Source organism: Penicillium robsamsonii (assembly GCF_028829455.1).
Source record: "Penicillium robsamsonii strain IBT 29466 chromosome Unknown utg000003l_segment0_segment0, whole genome shotgun sequence".
NCBI lineage: Eukaryota > Fungi > Ascomycota > Eurotiomycetes > Eurotiales > Aspergillaceae > Penicillium > Penicillium robsamsonii.
This window is the reverse complement of record NW_026643221.1, coordinates 4435148-4448486: the sequence shown is the minus strand read 5'-3', so window position 1 is coordinate 4448486 and position 13339 is coordinate 4435148. Positions and strand designations below refer to the sequence as shown.

Here is a 13339-nt window from a genome sequence, read left to right as displayed (position 1 = left end):
CATTTCATGGAGTGCAACTTGGTCGTCGAGGGATGCCAACTAGAAAAAGTATGACTGTGGCTGCATTGATTTTATCATCATATCTAACGCCATTTGTAATCCTCTCCATGTAGCAGTCCAGCCAATCCCCATCTCTGGAATCTGCACCACAGCACACCGAGCACAAGACCGAGGAGCGAGTCGTTTACTTGAGCTTCTTCTTGGGGCGGAGCTGGTTGGTGTGTCCGCACTTCTTCTTGCGGCAGTTGGTGGCACGGGGAGGGAGACGAGCCTGTAGAGGGTCCGAGTTAGTACATGTGTTGACGTGATTGATGGCCTTGCCACAAAAGGCGGGTTTCACGAGTATCGGGCGCAGGCGGAGAGAAGTCGGGGTGAACGTACGTAGCACTTGCGGCAGATGGCCTTGTCGCAGTTGAACTTGGAGGCAAGGGCCTTGAGGGAAGGCTCAATGATACCACCACGGAGACGCAGGACAAGGTGAAGGGTGGACTCCTATAGCGAGTTGATATCGTATGTTAGCGAATGTTCCCCCATTTCGCAGACCATAGACCATAAAGTGAAGCGATGGTTCCTTCTTTTGCGTATCCGGGGTGGGCAGAGTTATCTCTGGGTAAAGAACATGTTGGAGATCCGATCCACCCGAGATACCACAACGCCCCCACTTTTGGTCCAAATCACACATGTTGAATTCCGCTTCATACCTTCTGGATGTTGTAGTCGCTCAGGGTGCGGCCATCCTCGAGCTGCTTGCCGGCGAAGATCAGGCGCTGCTGGTCAGGGGGAATGCCCTCCTTATCCTGGATCTTGGTCTTGACGTTGTCGATGGTGTCGCTCGACTCGACATCGAGGGTAATGGTCTTACCCGTCAGGGTCTTGACGAAACTATATCGCACCGTATTAGTCCATATTCATATTCCTCCATGGGCTCGTGTCGTATCGGCGATCGGGATTGTGGTTCGCGATGACATTCGAGGGTTTAGAAAGACCTACATCTGCACTGAAACGGCGCGGAAAAGACGATGTTAGCCCACTGAGTCCATAGCGATGCATAGATGCTGTTTAATAGGGTGTATATAACGTACTGGTTGCGAGTTTTCGTTGTTGTCGGCTGTCGGTCGCTGTGTTCCAGGCGGAGCTGTCGATTGTCAATTTGAGGATTTCGCTCGCTTAGCAAAGGTGGACCGATCGGGGTACCCTAAGCCCTAGTTGTTGCCCGTTTTTGTTATACATTATGTAAGCAACCCCGGCCGATCCAACCAATGATAACTTGGCAGCACATCTTCTACGTCAGGTATAGTAGCCCTGGGGAGGTTCTACATACTAAAAATAAATGAAGGTTGTCTTCTACTCTCGATGGTATTTACTGATCAAATGAAGCAAATCATTTTATCATCAGTTCAGCTGAAATTATCAATACGACGAGAAAAGATAACAATAATTCACCGTAACCTTAGGAAATCAAATAATTGAACTAGAGATGAAATGCTATAAACGCCAGATACATGATCCCAAAGCCCCAACGCCATTCATATGATACAACAGACCGTCTCATTCGACATCTAGATGGTCGGCCACATCTTTGAATTGGACATCAGATCATCATCCTCCATATCTTCGTACTCCGCCGCGTATACGTCTTCTTCAAAATCTTCCATTCCATACGTGTGGTCCTCATCGCTGTCGTCAGTCTCCATTCCTTCCGTTCCCAGACCAGCGAAGTACTCTCTGTTCTGCCGTTCCTCATCTTGCTGTGCGATCTTGAACTCAATAATTGTGACGGCACGGACAAGGGTTTTCAATGGGACTGCAGCCTGCTGGGCTGCTAGCTCGTAAAGAGTCCGTGCGGGTCCACTGAGATGTGATTCCCATCTATACCGGTGGTACCATTCACCGGGACGCCTGTGATCGGCGTCTTCGTCGTCAGGGATGACCCTTCTGGCTCTAAGGGTTTGCATGACCGTTTGTAGCAAGAGGTCGAGCTTTACTCCTGCTATATCAGGAGGAGGATCATCAGGATCATCACGAGGAGCAGGAGCAGGGATAGGTGCAGGTGGAGGGGCAGGGGTAGAATTAGAGAGTGATTCAGGCGCAGCGGTAGCGCTTGGTTGGATATCTTGTTCTGCTCGGCTGATGGGAAACATTTCTGCAATGTGACTGGGGTCCTTAGAAGTATCCAGCCAACTGCTTTCATACCAGTCCATGTAATGGTCTAGCTGGGCAGGTGTCATGTTCAACACGTCTTGGTCTGTAATCTGAACGGCGGTCTTTTTTCCAATCTTGCCACCAAATTGTTGCTGATCACGATCGAACTCGTCCTGGGCAGTTGCCCATAGGGTCCAGTCCATGATCTGCGTAGCGGGCTCTTTATCCGTGGTAGGATATTTTTTCAAATCATCGATTGGGAAAAGTAGTTTCGTAGAAATGATGATTAAAGCCATCAATTGCAAGTCGGGAAGAATTTGTTCTCTTTTTCGGGCATCGTATGAACTTGTTGTCGGATACTGAAACGTGAAGCCTAGTAGATCTTGCAAGATCCTAGTTGCATCATATACCTCAACTAAAATTCATTAGCTAAGATCAACTGGACAACAATGTGGCAACTGTTTCTCATACTTGGTAAAGCTAATCTCTTGATGAATCGGAAAAGCACCATGGGTGAATTCAAGGGAGGAAGTTCCATTTCAAATCGGCGCTGATAGAACATCACTACTGCCAGGATACTCCGGTGGAACCGCGGGGCATCGGGGATTGTCTTTGTTAAAATTAGTCAAGGGCGACCCCCCAAAAAAGGTTCTAGAGTCACTCAGCACTCACATTGACTTCAAGGATCGCAGTCAGTTCTGGCGGAAGCCTATCCCTCATTTCCCGAGGGACATTTGCCAGGACTCGGGCGTAGGGGATCTTCTGCTGCATTATCATACTGTAAGATGTGAGTATGCCTATCCTAGAAGCAACGACCGGGATTGCATAGAGGGAACGATATACATACTCGTGAAAATCAGCGACACAAACAGGAAGCCGCATCAAAAACGCTGCGAGATAACACAGTGCAACGGAATCAATCAGACGAGGCCATTCAAGATACCTGGAGTTTGGTTTAAACCCGATACCGTCAGATTCATCGTTTCCTGCGGGTTGCGAGCTGAACAGTTCAGCTTCGGTATCATCATCGTCATCTTCAGTAGCTTCAGTGATTTTCATTTCAAAATCCTGTAGACGAAGAGCCCAAAGATCGCGAACAATGACCTAATTTATATTGAGCTTTTGTTTCTGGACACATGAAGCAACATATGCACACACCTCAAGTTCCTCTGGGAACCCATGTTCATGAACCAATACATCACATTGTTTCCAAAGGATAAGCTGGTAGATTTGCAAGAAAAGCGTGTAGGCTGGACGGCCGCGAAGTGCTTTTTGACAAAAGTCAGCGAAAAGAACCAATGTTCAAACTGCTAATTTCATACTTTTGCTGGCCTTCTCTCTGGTTTCTCTCTTCAGGCGATGTGTTTTGCCTAAATTTCCGAAATCATCCGCATCTTCTGCAACTTGTACACCCTACATAACCAAATTAGCTGTGTACTTGACATTTGATGATGTGAATATGGTTTAAAAAAAACCCGATGGACGTCATACCTCCTGCAAATGACCGCGTCGACAGTACCAAAGTCCATTGTCGAGATTGTATCGGGTCTCACGGCAACCTTCTTGACCGCAGACCCCTCGGGTAACGTAGTCCATCCCCAAGTGATTTGTTCATGCTTGGTTTGATAAGGAAGGGTTGGTATACCGACATGGCGGGACTTTTTTTTCTGCCTCAAATCCCAGTGACCGCCGATTTTGTCGCTCCACACGTCCCGCAATGCGCGCGCGCTGTGATTGATGGACTCAGATGATTGAACTGGTTCTATGCACTTCTTTTTATTGTGTTTACTGGGGGTTTTGTCTAGAGTTACACTTGTGTATATTTTGTGTGAGGATCTAATTATGCTCTTGAATCTATTCGTCTACCTTATAATTTACTGGGATAGTCAATAGTCAAGCAAGATTGAGTATTTATTCATTCATCACACTATCATGAGATGCTGAGACTCAGAACTGTTCGGACAACACATATTATGCCAACCAAAGCAATTCTCGGTCCAGCCCACATCCAAGGTTATGTGGGGGACAGATCTTGAAGCAACAGGCGTAATCGTTCAAAGAATCGTATCCTCCTTTGAACCATGAAAGATAAAAATTTTAGGGGGGGGGGGGGGGGGCTTTGAGCCCTCGTGGAACATAAAGGTTGGCATAACAGGTAATAAATCCAGGTATTAAATTTAACCAGACTTGGGAGCCTCCTTGCACTCCATAGCGGCCTCCTCACCCATGGAAGTCAGGACGACGACGTCTAATAGCATATCAGTAATAGTTCCTCAATAAGAGTTCGGGTTTTTGTAACTTACTGCACTCCTTCTCCTCCTTAGTGAACATCTGGTTGATCTTCTCACCAACCTCGTTGTCGGGGACCTTGACATCATCCTTGGTGTCACCGTTATCGGTCATGAGGGACATGAAGCCATCCTCAGTGATGTCGAGCTGATATTGGTCAGCCAAACAATCCAAAATTTCCAAGTCATTAGGGTTAACTCACAAGCTGGTACTCCTTGCGAGTAACGTGGGGAACGTCCATGTTGTGGGTGGAGGGGGAGAGATCCTCAAGCTTCTTGCCGGTGAAGATATCGGTGGCGATCAAGTGAACCTTGGCGTGACCGTGCTTGCCAGTCTTGGAGGTAGACATGTCAATGATCTTGCAGGGGCGGTTCTTGATCACAACGTGACCGCTCTTGCGCAGAGCAGAACACTGCATGGGGTAGGTGAGCGAAGCTCCGGCATCAGCCGAATCGAAAGTGACATCGTGCTACATCGAAACATGTTAGTAACGGCTTTGAAAATTTGCCAATAGGCGGGGTTAAGCATGCAAATGGACTCGTGCCCTCGAGAACAAGAGGAGGGGGAGCCGCATGCGGGGCTGGGACAGAGAAGTTCTCATGATCATTGGGGGATCTTGAAATTGTACAAGAAAATACATACCTCCTCGGCAGACATGGTGAATAAATTTGGAGGGGTTGAAAGAGGGGAGTTTTTCAAAGAATTTGGGGAGGGGGAAAAATGAAGAGAAGAGAGAGAAAATCAAACGACTAAAATCTATCGTGGGCGGCGACACTGTGCGGGGTCTCTTGCTGGATGGTGATTGGTCAGCGAGAGTAGTCCACCTTGTTGGGTTTAGTGTATATAGGGGAGTGTCCGAGTGTCCTGAAACCTACCAACTGCGTCTACGTTGAAGTTACTTGGCTTGTTCCAAGTATAACTCTGGATTTTCTTTGTTTTGTTCTGGATTCCCATGCTGTTCATCCCTTTACACAATGTGGCGCGACCGCATTTCAGTCTCAACTCCCTCCGGAGCCAATAGCCGCAACCTTTCTCCTCTACCGCGACGATCATCCTCCCAACTATCTTCAAGTTCTTATGCTCGCCCTGGTGTAACATCTAGAACTTCATCAACATCTCTACTCTTGACCCCCAACGACTCTACAACATCTCTCCCAGGAACTGCACGGGCGGCCAATGGCTCTCCTTTAAAGCACACAAGTATTCAACGACCTCGCCCAGCCAATGTCCCCGATCCGCTGGAAGTCTTGAATGAAATCATCGGAAAGGAAACCCAAACAGATAAGCAAGTACCGCAGCTATCGTCGGTGCCGGACCGACCCGCGCAATTGGTGGAAGCTATCCGCTTCGATGGGCTGAGTCTCGAAGACTTTCTGGAAAAGGAGGATCCAACACCAAAGAAAAAGACCCGTGAAAGTGATGTAAATGCACAAACTGTTCAACAATTTGAGCAAGAACGAGATAAGTTTCAAGAATTACACACATCCATTACGGGATGTGATGAGGTGTCCAAGTCAGTCGAGCTGTACTTGAATGACTTCCAGAATGAACTGGGCGTCGTATCGGCGGAGATCGAAACTTTGCAATCTCGCTCAACCCAATTGAACGCGATGCTAGAGAACAGGCGCAACGTGGAACGGTTGCTAGGACCCGCCGTGGAGGAAATCAGTATCTCCCCTAAGGCGGTGCGGACAATTGTCGAGGGCCCAATTGATGAGAATTGGGTGCGTGCACTGAACGAGATCGATTCTCGAACTACAAACATCGAAGCCAAGGCCGCCGCTTCCGCCAATGGCTTTAAAGCCGTCGAGGATGTACGGCCACTTTTGGCTGATGTGAAGACAAAAGTGCGCATTCCACACTCAAATTATTTAGATTTGTATTGACTTCTATGCAGGCAGTTGAAAGGATCAGAGACTATCTTGTGTCACAGATTCGTGCTATGCGATCGCCAAACATTAATTCTCAGATTATCCAACAACAACGACTGGTGAAGTTTAAAGATCTATATAGGTATCTCTCAAAGGTCCACTCAAAGCTGGCAGGAGAGATAGCACAGGCGTACATCAACACAATGCGCTGGTATTACACATCTCATTTCACACGCTACCTTCAAGCACTCGATAAGGTCAAGGTTTATCCTCCTGACCGAAACGAGGTGCTTGGAGGCGATCCAACCACACATCGATCAGGTAAGAGTTATACTTTCCTGATGCCACCTATATACTGATTATTTTAGGGAACATGGTTCCTGGCGGCCGAGCTGGCTCTGCCGTACATGACCCTTTCTCCCTGGGTAGACGTATTGATGTCCTCCGAACTGGCAACCTCCAGGCTTTATCCTCATACGTGGCCGAAGAGGACAATGCCTACCATGGAATCGAAGTCCCGTTCCGGAGCTTCAACCTCGCATTGGTGGACAATGTGTGCGCCGAGTACTCTTTCCTGACAGAGTTTTTCTCCCCAAAGACCTTCCATCAAATCTCTCGCATTGCGGCGGACATATTCCAGCAGGTCTTTACCCTTGGCCAGAATCAGACCAAGAAGTTAATCGAGCACACCACGGATTCTCTGGGTGTCCTCATGTGTGTTCGTCTCAACCAACATTCTGCATTCGAGCTTCAGCGTCGAAAGGTGCCCGTCGCCGACTCGTATGTCAATGGAACGAACATGCAGCTCTGGCCGCGCTTCCAGGTGATTATGGATCACCACGGCGACTCGCTAAAGCGAGTTGGGTCCAACACTGGGCGCAGTGCTATCTCCGCCCTTTCGATTGCAGGCGGAGACGACCTGAAGCAGTCTTCAGCACCCCACTTTTTGACTCAGAGATTTGGACAGCTTCTGCATGGAATCCTTGTGCTCAGCAGCGATGCTGGTGATGATGAGCCGGTGTCCAACAGTCTAGCCCGGTTGACTGCCGAGTTCGACGCTCTTTTGGTAAAACTGAGTCGCAACGGCACAGACGCCAAGCGAAGAGAGCGATTCCTCTTCAACAATTATTCATTGATTTTAACCATCATTAGCGTATGTTGCTATCTCTGTGTTTGGGGAATACGCGCTAATCGGAAACAGGATACCCAAGGCAAATTAGCAGTCGAGCAGAAGCAGGTAAGCATTGGAGTTGTGTCTATCAGAGATCGTACGACTAACATGGTTTGCAGCATTTGGAAGAGATGCTCAAGAATAGCACCAAGCGGTAGAAGTTGCATACACCGGACAGATGCATATTCCATGTGGAATAAGAACATGATGCATTTAGATATCCCTTCAGTCTAAATATCTTAATTAACGTGAATAATATTTTCCAAATACTTACCTAACGCTTGTAATGTAACATCGGAAAATTATCTGAGCATGTAAATGAAGATATTCCAGAAATATATACTCACGACACGCCCAGGTGTATAGTACGTAGATTGAAACCCTCAGCTTGGAAACACAGACTAAAGCATCTACCAATCTTAAAGATACCTAGCCTTTCGTGTGCCAAATCCCATATTTAGTAGAGGGTAAATAGACTGCCGGATGTAGCTAGACGTAATGTTGATCTTCACTATAATTCTACCCCACAATTTGTCTTCCTCAAAAATTCGGCTATGACACGGCTCCCTAAATCCCTCGCTAAAGCATGTCTACACTGTCGATCTCGAAAGATCCGTTGTGACACGATCCGGCCTCGCTGTTCAACTTGCGAGACCCAAGGCCGGGAATGTATTTATCGGGTGGAGACGCCGCGGCAGAGGTGGGCTTGTTCCCTTGCATTTTGGACAGTTGGCTAACCAGTTCAGACCGACCCTGGCTCAAATAGACCGGTTGCAACAAGAGAATACAGAACTCAGAGCTTTCGTTGTAAAATTGAAGGGCGAAGAAGGAAGAACACCTGAAGATCTTGAACCCAGCCAGAACCGCCGGCAAAGCCTTGACAGCCTAGCTACCTCTTCCGGTGAAGAATTCGACGTTGCACCTTTTATATCTGTAGATGAGGCCGGTCAACCTGGCAGTTTTGGCCCTTCATCTGCTCTGCATTATCCAAATAAAAGCGAATCGCTGCGAACAGTGCCTTCGGCTCAATTGTTGAACAGAGAGCACATGAAGAATAAACTTATAGCTAATGCAGCCCTACAAAGACAAAACGAGCGTCTGCTGCTTCATATCCCAGACATCGATGGCGTTCCTACTGAGCTCGCTCTGCACCTGTTGGATGTGCACTGGGCTCGGCAACATCACACCTTTCTTCTAACATATCGCCCGGCAATCATGCGTGATCTGCCACAAGGCGATGGACCAAACTGCTCCCGATTTTTGCTGAATGCCATCTTTGCCTGCGCAAGCAAATTTTCCTCGCGTATTGATGTGCGCGATGACCCAAGTGACCCAGGTACGACAGGCCGGCGTTTCTTTCGCCGGTGCGACGAGCTCCTAGCCCAGGAATCACATCTTATCCGCCCCAGTATTCCAACAATCATTGGACTTTTGCTCCTGGGGTCTACGTTCAATGCCCGTGGCGAAACCTCAAAGGGCTGGTTATATACAGGCTATGCTCTGCGTATGGTGTATGATCTGGGACTACATCTCGACCCTAAGGAGACCAATGATGACGCCGAAGAAATGGAGATCCGTCGCCGTGTGTTTTGGGGTGCCTTTGTCTGTGACAAAATACAAAGTCTCTACCTCGGCCGGCCTGTCGCTATGAACCTACGCGACTCCCATGTCAGTCGTGAATTCCTTGATACATTCGAGGAACATGAGGTGTTCATACCACCTCCTGACTCGAAATTGCATACACCATCCTCACAACCCACGTTGTATTCCGTTTCTACTTTCCAACAGCTCTGTCTCCTATCTAGGATTATGACCAAGATTACCAATCACTTTTACACAGTCGGCGGAGTGCGGTCCCCGAGCTCCGCCACGGCTAGTCTCCAACTCGCGGACAACGCCCTCAATTCCTGGAAGGAAAACCTACCAGCCGAACTAGACTTCAAGCCATGGTCACATTCTGATGCTTATCCACAACCACACCCAGCCCCCAATGTAATGAACCTCCACGGCATCTACAACTCCCTTATCATCCTCCTCCACCGACCCTTCATCTCCGACGGCCATCTACGATCCATCACAACGTCAGCTTCATCATGGGGCCGCTGCACCACAGCCGCAAAGAACATCACGAGTATCTCGCTAGCCTACAAATCCGCATACGGTCTCCACGGCGCACCCTATATCCTCAGCTACGCCATCTACGTGGCATGCACAATCCATGTCCGCAACGCCTTCGCAAACGCCCACCACAAGGAACATATCTCCCACTTAGCAGCGGGTCTGGCCTGCCTAGATGAGATCTCAGTGGCGAATCCTGGCGTCTGCAGACCTGCGAGCATCATACGGAAATTGGCCGAGGCAAGCAAGCTTGACTTTTCTGTGGTTGATACAATGACTCCTGCTTCTCAGGTTGAGATTGTCTCTCCCATCGATGGCTCGAATGGTGTGTTTCAGCTTGATGCTATTGTTGGCATGTTCCCGAGCAGATCTGTTTTTGGTAATGGTCTGGGGTTTTCGACCGAACAGGAACAAGATACGGGATTGTTTGGACTTGATATTCCGTATGATCCGTTGTTTGGGTTTATGGATGCTTCGCTGGATTGGCCTGGGTCGGAGACAGCTATTTTGTTTGATAATCCATGAATATGTCCACGGGTATACTATTCTAGAGAAATGTTAGAATGGGAAAGAGCAACGTATAATTAGTATGATCGGGCAGAGAAGATGTGTTAGAGGAGAATTCTGGGAATATGCGTGTACGAAGGGTATAACCCCCCCCCCTCGACCATCTATCTTCCTCTCTTCTCCCTAAATGTGTTTGCGGGCCGAAATGCTTCTGTTGGATATCCGGCACCAGTATGTCCAGTAGACGAGACTAGCGGCCTGCATATAGTTCTAGATATTTTCCCTTAGGAATTTTTTGCACTTCTTGTAACTACCTACTTCCTATTTCATAGGTAAGGCTATATTCGGAGTTCGTTGAAAGACGGCCATTTCACCCGCCACTTGGCCAGGCCACTTAGAAATACCGGTCACATACTCTTTGCCATCTTCACTTATGAAATAGCCTGTTCTTGATCAAACAATGCCTTGGAGACGATCGTTTCAAACTCGGTTTCTTTCCTCAAATTTATCTACGCAGCATGGGTTATAAGAACATATTTTGTGAAGACAAATTACACTGCTTTCGAAAATCCTTTCTATGAGCGTTGGATACGGAAGAAGATATTTTAGAAACTGCAATGCTCACCAAGGTCACGATATCACTCTTATATGGATGTAATGTCAAAGCTTCGGTAAGCCATGTTAGCTCTGTGCATAAGCAAAGAATATTTAAAGCTGACAGACCTTAGCTGAAGCCAAGATACACCTGCATAGCCCCCTCCTTGCTAATCGCATATTTTCAACCATGACTCACAAGCGCTCCTTTTCTTTGTACCTGGTTTCAGTCGAAATAATCGTCTCTCCAGTCTGGCATTTGTCTGAATCTTTACCAGACCTTCTAGACCATCGTCTCACACGGACACAAGATGGAAACCACCACGAACATCCCTGTGGCTATTCCAACAGATGGCTCATTGACCAAGGCCATGATCAAAGATATTGTCAGCACATTTCTCACCAAGGAGTGGCCAAATGTGGATCCAGAAACCCTTGTTGCGACATACAATACTGGATACGCAAACACAAACTGTGTATTGGAACGACCGAAGCCAAATAGAAACACAAATTCAGAGCCCCTCAGGGTGTTTGTCAAGATCCACGGCGAACTCGATGGAGAAATCGAGGTGTTCAAACACTTGGTTCCCAATAAACACGAAGAGGCACAATTATGCTATGATTACGCTCAATCAGGTCCTGGTGCCAAAGTGTATGGTTTCTTCCAGACACAGGACGGCAGTTTCGGAAGGGTCGACGAGTTCTTGGATGCACGCACTTTGGAGACAGCAGATGTGGAAGACGCGGATATCCGAGCTGATGTTGCAAGAGAACATGCCGTCTTTCATACCTTGGCGACACAACGGAAAAAGAACCCAGTTCAACCATACTACGATGCTATCACGCGAGAACTTACAAGATATCATAAGATGGACAAGTTAAAGAAGCTGGCCAACGAAGGAGGCGTGAATATGGACCATCTTGTTGATTATGACTTTGTGTCCAGGATAAGACGAGTTACAGACAGGCTGGAATCTATCGGCGCAAAAAAGGGATGGTGCATGCACGACGTGCAATTCATGAATGTGATGGTGAAGAACAACCACAAGCAAGGAGAAAGCAAAATTGTGCTCATCGATTTCGAATTCGTCTTTCAGAATTACCGAGCGTTCGATATTGGTGGGCACTTTTTGCAAAAGATGTTCAGGTGGTTTGACGAGGAGGACAAGATTGCTAACTGTCGACCTTATATGGAAGAGGAGAAGAGGCACTTTTGCGAGGAATATGCAAAGAAATGGAATGACGAGACTGGGGACTCGGATACAGGAGAACAGGTTTATATGGAATCTGAGCTGGGGTTCATGCTGGCCATCACGTTTGAAATTCACAACATGCTGTGTTTTATGGATCAGGATGATGATAAGGACCCGTTGAACATCCTGGGGCTTAACAAGCTGTTTGAAGAGTTTGTCAATCAGTATAAGAAACTTGGACTAGCGAGTTGAGAGCAATTGAGTTAATGCGGTGCATAGGGTCAGAAGGGAGTCACCGTTGACACCAGTGAGCCGTGCATTGAAGTTGAGAGCGAGGGGATTACAGCAGTGATTGCAGATTGAGGATCCCTCGGCCTGCAAATGTCAGCATGTATTAGTAGTTTCATTCTGTTGTAGAAGACTAGCCTTTGTTTTAACCTAGCACCTGAAGCTCGCCGTCGCAGTGATACCTTCGTTTAGACGCCATAACACTGGGACATCAATCAAGTAGCAGTATATTAACGCAGCCTAATTCAAGTCAACACAGCACTCCGTAGAAGCACAAACAGACAAGACACCCAAGACAACCCAGCCAATACTAAAGTCCAAAAATCCGTTGAGGATGTAGCATCCCGTACATCCCCCTGGAGTCACAACCGACCACACAATAATTCGCCGATTAGCCTAGAAGCCAGCCCATCTGTATCCGGGGTCAATTCCCGCTCTTGCCGCAGCGGTCAAAATGTCCACATGTGTCTCGATGCGTCGATTCGGGGCCTCGTTCCACAGCTCTGCCAGCCTCCGGTATCAAAAATAAGTTATTGGTGATATCCTGCCCCGCGTGATCTAGGTTTGGTGCTTCTGGGTGGGAATTGCTTCTTCCTTGGCGGGTGCCGCGGAGAAGGGAGTGGTGAGATGTTTGGGATCCTAGGTGTGAGATTTTGGCTTCGTTTTACCTTTTCCGAGGAGTTTGGTCAGCTGTTAGGAAGAGACTTTTGTCTTTTCGGGCTTGGTAGGTCTGGGATATCAGTGCTGACAGGTACCCGGTGTTTTGGCCCCCGGGGCGTCTAGATGGCGAATAAGGTAATTTGCGATATCTCCACATCCGTGATATTGGAGTGATAGTTGCAACAGGGAATGACACATTGAGAATCAATCCAGGTCAATCAAGATCTATACGGATCCATAACTGCTGAAGTCTAGTATGGACCCCTGCGCCGAGCCCCGCGGGGTTCTCCTCGATCACATTTGGCGCAAACGTAAACGTAAAATTTCATGTTTGAGGACTCGAAGAATTGAAGATATGAGAAATGGCATAGATAGCGATCTTCCATATCAGTGGAGTAGGATGCAAGCACGAAAATGACGCCGATCTCGACCCACATCCAATTGCAAAATAATCTGTATACTTCGTCTGAGCCCTGGAGATGTTTGAGTATGGGGCGCTTGGATGA

General features: G+C 47.8%; 5 protein-coding genes across 5 annotated transcripts; 3 read left to right on the top strand and 2 right to left on the bottom strand.

Moving 5' to 3' along the window:
- Window positions 1–1559: 1559 nt before the first annotated feature.
- On the bottom strand, window positions 1560–3738 carry N7447_006422 (TFIIB-type zinc finger domain-containing protein; the record flags this gene model as incomplete). Its single annotated transcript, XM_057230684.1, has 7 exons — window positions 1560–2557; window positions 2614–2752; window positions 2815–2920; window positions 2990–3246; window positions 3301–3410; window positions 3465–3555; window positions 3634–3738. 7 exons carry the CDS (start codon window positions 3736–3738, stop codon window positions 1560–1562), a joined length of 1806 nt encoding a protein of 601 aa, XP_057085774.1.
- A 581-nt stretch (window positions 3739–4319) lies between these two features.
- On the bottom strand, window positions 4320–5088 carry N7447_006421 (Eukaryotic translation initiation factor eIF-5A; the record flags this gene model as incomplete). The annotated part of the gene is made up of 4 exons (XM_057230683.1): window positions 4320–4390; window positions 4446–4578; window positions 4634–4900; window positions 5074–5088. The coding sequence occupies 4 exons, from the start codon at window positions 5086–5088 to the stop codon at window positions 4320–4322; spliced, it is 486 nt and encodes a 161-aa protein (XP_057085773.1).
- Window positions 5089–5405: 317 nt separating this feature from the next.
- Window positions 5406–7631, top strand: N7447_006420 (putative GARP complex subunit (Sac2); the record flags this gene model as incomplete). The annotated part of the gene is made up of 5 exons (XM_057230682.1): window positions 5406–6278; window positions 6329–6623; window positions 6671–7455; window positions 7504–7539; window positions 7593–7631. The coding sequence occupies 5 exons, from the start codon at window positions 5406–5408 to the stop codon at window positions 7629–7631; spliced, it is 2028 nt and encodes a 675-aa protein (XP_057085772.1).
- Window positions 7632–8027: 396 nt separating this feature from the next.
- On the top strand, window positions 8028–10116 carry N7447_006419 (uncharacterized protein; the record flags this gene model as incomplete). The annotated part of the gene is made up of 2 exons (XM_057230681.1): window positions 8028–8153; window positions 8215–10116. The coding sequence occupies 2 exons, from the start codon at window positions 8028–8030 to the stop codon at window positions 10114–10116; spliced, it is 2028 nt and encodes a 675-aa protein (XP_057085771.1).
- Window positions 10117–11003: 887 nt separating this feature from the next.
- On the top strand, window positions 11004–12137 carry N7447_006418 (putative choline kinase; the record flags this gene model as incomplete). The annotated part of the gene is made up of 1 exon (XM_057230680.1): window positions 11004–12137. The coding sequence occupies one exon, from the start codon at window positions 11004–11006 to the stop codon at window positions 12135–12137; it is 1134 nt and encodes a 377-aa protein (XP_057085770.1).
- Between the last annotated feature and the right edge of the window lie 1202 nt (window positions 12138–13339).